Source organism: Salvia splendens, chromosome 17 (assembly GCF_004379255.2).
Source record: "Salvia splendens isolate huo1 chromosome 17, SspV2, whole genome shotgun sequence".
In the NCBI taxonomy this organism is placed as follows: domain Eukaryota; kingdom Viridiplantae; phylum Streptophyta; class Magnoliopsida; order Lamiales; family Lamiaceae; genus Salvia; species Salvia splendens.
The window spans coordinates 9,659,435-9,665,812 of record NC_056048.1 but is presented as its reverse complement, the minus strand read 5'-3'; the positions used below and the strand labels follow the sequence as shown (position 1 = coordinate 9,665,812).

At 35.7% G+C, this 6,378-nt stretch overlaps 1 protein-coding gene across 1 annotated transcript; it reads left to right on the top strand.

Annotated features, from left to right (window-relative positions):
* The first annotated feature begins 555 nt into the window (after positions 1–555).
* LOC121774936 (ras-related protein Rab11D-like) lies at positions 556–2,636 on the top strand. The gene is made up of 2 exons (XM_042171851.1): positions 556–859; positions 1,986–2,636. Exons 1-2 carry the CDS (start codon positions 627–629, stop codon positions 2,428–2,430), a joined length of 678 nt encoding a protein of 225 aa, XP_042027785.1. The 5' UTR covers positions 556–626; the 3' UTR covers positions 2,431–2,636.
* Positions 2,637–6,378: the final 3,742 nt, after the last annotated feature.

Genomic DNA, 6,378 nt, shown 5'->3' with positions numbered 1-6,378 from the left:
GGCGATCGGGACGTCCGCCATTGTGGCGTCGAAGGTCGGATACGGACGTCCCGTGAGGACGTCGGGTGTCCTCGGACGTGCGGGCGACGGGCGGGCGGACGTCCGCCATTGTGGAGTGGGTCGGACGTCCGGTAATTAATTTTTTTTTTAAATTACTATGTAATTTTTTTTTCAAATCATGTATGTTTTTTTTAAATGAAGTTGTTAATTTTTCCCGTTCGTATTCGTGTTGAAATTTTATTTCCGTAAACGTAAATTGTTTTATTTGTGATTTTTTTTATTGTGGGAAGTCCTAGTGGGAGCGATGGGAAGGGCGGATTGTGAAGGGGATGTCCTAGTGACGTGGCGGGAGGTGTTTTCGGGATGTCCTAGTGGATGTCCGAGTGGGACATCCGCCCACTGGAGATGCTCTTACATATCTCCAAACGTAAATTATATAATGAGTTCTTTTATTATTTTATTTGGAAAATTTAATAAATTCTTTAATGGAAAAGAAAACAAAAATGGTTATGAAAGATGAAGAATAAATTAATAATAAAATCCCATAGAGAGTAAAGATTAAACCCCATTAATTTCGGTCTGTGTCCAAAAAATCTTCCTCTCTCTCTCACTGGCAATCGAAAAAAATGGCGAGTGGTGGTGGATATGGCAGCTCCAACCAAAAAACCGACTACGTGTTCAAGGTGGTGTTGATCGGAGACTCCGCCGTCGGGAAATCTCAAATTCTCTCGCGTTTCTCACGCAACGAGTTCAGCTTGGATTCAAAGGCTACTATCGGCGTCGAGTTCCAGACTCGCACCATGGTTATACAGCACAAGTCCGTCAAAGCTCAGATCTGGGACACCGCTGGCCAGGAGAGGTAGATTTCTCTCTCTCTGGATCGATTTGATTTTTCTGAGTTTCATTGATTTAGGATTTGTTCTAGCTAGATGCATGCAAATGGAATTGAGCTGGTCGATTAGGTTTTTAACTTGAATGTTTTAGATTTTAGCAATCGTTTGCAGTTTCGAATTGTCTGAGTTCGTAGCTTTGATTTTTAGTTTTGATTTCGTAGCTTTGACTGTTAGCTGTGGAGCTGTTTGATTTGTTTGTTTGGGAAGGCGATCGATCTATGCTTTTTGTTAATTGCCGTTGTGATTGAGTTGCTTGTGTTATGCATGTTAAGTGATGGTGAGATTGAGTTTGGGGAATATTCTCAGTCGCTGAAGAACATTTAATTATACACATTTTGTGGCTATAAGAATTGGGATAGGATGCCTAGCTGCTTTTTTTAGTTTGAATAATGTATGAGGAATGAGGATGAAGTTCCATCTAATCACCTGGTTTGTAGGCTATGACGGGTTCGATATGGGACTCCATTAATTTGGATGGCACTCTTGAGTTGAAGGCAGGTTTTAGAAGATAGTTTGTCACTCATAGCAATTTTAGGGGTAGTTGTGACCGCGACACCGTCTTCCTATAGTAGTTTAGGCGGGGAAAAGTTGTATTCTACCCAAGGTTCACTTGTCTGTCCCTTTTAATTGGCCTAACATGCTACATTAACCAAATCTTTACTTGATTATGTACAAAGAGGATTTGATGGGGGCTTATAGGTATAACATTGTCGTGTAGTTGGGCTCGTCAGGTTGAGGGTTAAAATTGAGCAGCATAATTGAACCTAAATTACAGGCTCCCTCGTATGTTGCATAGCTGCTTATGTATGAACTTTATTGTGGTATCCATGGGTGCTCTCATGTGAAGCCTCGCTAACCTTATCTAAGAAACTTGACCAACGCCTAATATAATATATGGTAAATGCAATTTTTCTTACTCCTTTTAGGGCTCGTTTGGTAGTTGTATCGGGTCAAAATAAAAGCTGAGATAAAAAAGCAAGATTAAATTAGTATTGGTTTTATATATTGCTGTTTGGTAGGTAACATTAGAAGCACGATAATATTAGCTGAGATAGTTGTTGTCTGATATCAATGTGATTCTAATATCCACAGATACAGAGCTGTCACAAGTGCTTACTACAGAGGTGCAGTCGGGGCTATGCTGGTTTACGACATAACTAAGAGGCCGACGTTTGACCACATTCCCCGTTGGTTAGAAGAGTTGCGTGCTCATGCGGACAAAAACATTGTAATAATCCTGATTGGGAACAAGAGTGATCTTGAAGACCAGAGAGCAGTGCCGACAGAGGATGCTAAGGAATTTGCTGAAAAAGAAGGCCTATTTTTCTTAGAAACCTCAGCACTGGAAGCAACCAACGTGGAGGAGGCGTTTGTGACGGTTTTGACAGAGATTTTCAACATTGTTAACAAAAAGAATCTCGTTGCCGGTGATGATGAAGCGAACAGCAATCCAGGGTCGTTAGCCGGTAAGAAGATCCTCATTCCTGGGCCAGCTCAAGTAATCCCAGAAAGTAATAGGATGTGTTGTAGATCATGATTTCTTCTTAGTTTGATATTTCTTGTCTGGAACTAATTATTTTTTGAGGTAGTCGGGAATTGTTTGTGTTACTTTTACAATGTTAGTGTGGGTGGGTAAAATGGTCATTTGTTATTTGGCATGGAGATCAGAGCACACAAGATTTGTACTTTGTTTGGATAATTGTTTTTCTCTTTCATAAATAGTCATTTGTTATTTGAACTTCATTTATAGAAATTATTTGTGATTTGTTTCATAACCAAAAAAGTTCTTAGCAATTACGATAAATACTACCTTAACAATATACTCTAACAAAAAAATTGAAATTAATTCACACCAACCTTCTTACAAAAAAAGCACATAAACAAGAACAATAAGTTGTACTACTACTACTACTGCTGATTTTATCTTTCCAGGTAAATGAACTAATTCGTTACTTTTTAAATACAGTAGAAGATATGACTACAATTAATTGTAATCGTCAGTTCAATTAATATTTCTTGACGATTGATTTCAGTTACCAATTTTGTTTTGTTGGCTTCAATTGATTACGTTTAAATGGTTCTGAAATTAAATTAATGGTAACTGCAAATAGGTGTAGACGTGTAGTCGTATCTTCTTAATTAAAGCTTGTTATTATAAGAAGAAAAGTGAGTCCATTACCTTGAAATGGATATTACGTCAACCTCTTGTTCTTCTAGTTTTTGTGTAACTTTGCAAATCGGTATATATGTTAGTTAATTCTTGTTTTTTTTATTATTGGGGACATGTTTGTGAATTATATGATATAGTTTTAGACACACGAGATTCAACTAATCAAAGTTTTTTCTTTCTTCTCATGCCAGTATCCATTTGTCTTATGCCCATATAATTCTTTTTTTTTTCTTCTACCACAATTAAATCCTTAGTTATGGACATTGTATTCCACTTATGTTATGATACGGATATAGATACGGTGATTTGGAGAGGATCTACATATTTATCTTCTTTATTGTTTACTTTATTATTTACTTAAGATTTGAATTAATTTTATTTATTAGGAATTTAGGATTAGGATCACAGTAGGATTTTCCTATATAAAGCATGAGTTAAAGACACCTGAAGAAAAGATCATGATAAAACAGTTTTACATTGTGGCTTTTCTATGAGGATTATTTTCTTTCAGTTCTTTCCAGTTGTGTTGGTGCTCACCGATCACTGCCTTTACTCCTATCATCATTCGGCCAAGCAGTTCCACTTCTCCCGCAGGTGAAACAGGCTGGGTCCGTGGCTGAATTGTACAAGTTGCAGCGGACACCAAGAAATTTCCTTTTATTTATTTATTTATTCATTTTCAGTTCTCCTTAAATCTCCAAGCAATAATCTCCTTTTTCATGTTAGTTTGTCTTACAAAATTAGTCTATTTTTATTTGGGTTAATTGCTTGCAAAGACATGAACTTTCAACATAGTTTGGTTTTCCAGTGAACTTTAAATGTTGCATGAAAAGTCATGAACTTTATCGGATTGTGTAAATTTCTCATCTGACCCGATCAAATAGATTTCTGACACAAATTTATGCTACTGATGGGGTTGACAGCGGAAGCATGAATAAATCAGAGAACTAGATCTATTTAGCAGATTATATAGACAAAATCTATTCGTGCAATATCACATGTATCATGCTCATAATTTGAATTAAAACATGCTTTTGATTAATTGAAACCTAAAACATGCTTTTCTACGGAGCAGAAGTTGTACCTTCTTGATTCTCCAAAGAATCGCGGATGGTTTGCTACTTCTCCACGTGTCGATCTTCAATACTCGATCACGGATCTTCTGACTGGCTGACTGGTTCCCAAACCGTGTTCCGATATCAGTGTGGGCTGATCTCACCAGAACACTAGGACTCGAATAAAGAAGACAGAAATTCTCACGGAGGAGAGCTGAAAAAATCGTCCCCTTCTTAATAAGGGGGACGAAAATTTCAATAAATAATTATGTGTCACTCTGTCTCTCCTTTATTCTCCTATTTATATTTAGTTCATATTGGTTTCAGACATGGATCTGTGGAAAGTTTTGGATATGGCCTCCCCCAATTAGCGTAGGACTAATTAAATTGAATCCACAATTTAATACAAGCTTATATTGGAATATTATTTGCAGCCACTACAGAAATAATATTGCACTGCCCATCTAAATCCGAAATTACGAGTAATCCGAGTTTCCATTTTAAATTAAATGTTTATTTCTCGCATTTAAGATAGAAAATGTCCATTAATTGATAATTGTCTGCTATGGATGAAAATTAATTAAATTCTTATTAATTCCTAGAGTGGACTTAGCACGAAACCCTTATTTATTATTCATAGAGTAATCAAACTCCAACTAGCTAGGTTCCGAATAATAAAACCTTGTTTCATGCTCCCCTTGAGGATATTATCAAACGAGACTCCCCTCGCGTGCATTTCTACATAATAGCAATCCTAACACCACTATAAATTAATCACTACCAACCAATATATTAGGCTTATTGGGTTACGAAAAACCTGCACCATTTGATAAGTCAAAGTAGTGCTTAATCAATATCGTATGCTCAATGCTAACGTATATAGATTAAGAAATACTTATTTATCAAGACCTCGTCTTTCAGTAGATAGCATAAAGACACGTCTTGCTGTTAGATCCGTTCAGTGCTATACCACACCAATGTCATCTTATTTCACTAAGGCTTAGAAACAATAGGACTGACATTGCAACCTTTCTCGATAGGTAGTCAAAGCCTATCTAGGTTGTGAAATTCTTTTTTTTCTTTGTTCAAAACTGACCGTGCTACCTTAAAGTGAACGACGCCCACAACCGGTCTACTAAAACAAAGACTTGGACTTTGTTAAGTTTCTTATACATTTAAACATGTAATAAAACAACCATTAAATATAAAACATAACAACATTATGACAAAAATAATCCGTTTTATTCCTTGGAAAATAAAATAAGAGTTATTACAGTATTTAATCACTCGAAAGGTGATTTCTAGTATACAAAACTCTAACAGCTACGTGGCGCGCCGGATACGTGACTCGGCAAATGACAAATTTCGGATTCAATTCGAATTGTGGAATTAATGCTACTTTTATGTTGAATTCGATTTGTATGTTTATGTCGATTTGTATGCTGAATTCAATTTGTATGTTTTCATTTGTGCTACTTGTGTGTTTGTGATAAATCCAGGATCAGAGATTGCAAAGATAGAAGATGAGTAATAAGAATTAGTGGAGTTTTGTCGAGTCACGCCTCCGATCCGATGCGCCACGTATGATAATTAATTGTGTAGGAAATTTATCGGGTCGGGTTGGATAGGAAATTTACACAATCCGGTAAAGTTCATAACTTTTCATGCAATATTTAAAGTTCACAAGAACAACCAAACTATGTTGAAAGTCCACGACTTTACTGACAATTTGCCCTTTTATTTATTTTATATAGATGGCAAAATTAACCATTAATCTTGACATTTTTCTCATTTGTCACATTGTCTATGATTTGAGTGAAATCAAGATGATTTTGGAACGAAAAATATTGTGCGAACAAAACATTCATCTATTTAAACGACGTAATTTAATGTATTTAATCAATTATGCTTTATATTTTAAACATATACGCATTACATCGATAAATTAAAAAGTGTAACATGATGAAATTTTATGCTATATGACAATTGGGAATTGTTAAAAATTATGATAAAATTGGTTATTTTCAAAATTGCAAAATATACCAAAATTCGACGAAACTGCAGTTTTACTTTTAAAAAAGTTTCTCTCCAAAATCTTATGCTTCATTCCCCTCTTTCTCTCCAAAATCTTATGCTTCCTTCTCCACTAACAATCCAATACGTTTTTCTTTCTACAATTATCCTGCTCTGCGAATGTAGCATTCATTATGTTTTTCTTTCTACACTTATCCAAAATTTGCAAAGCTAATACCATTACAAA

Excerpts from the sequence above, each read along its gene's own strand:
- LOC121774936 (XM_042171851.1), top strand. The coding sequence starts at position 627 with ATGGCGAGTGGTGGTGGATATGGCAGCTCCAACCAAAAAACCGACTAC. Across the intron at positions 860-1,985 it reads GACACCGCTGGCCAGGAGAG|ATACAGAGCTGTCACAAGTG; the intron begins GTAGATTTCTCT and ends TAATATCCACAG.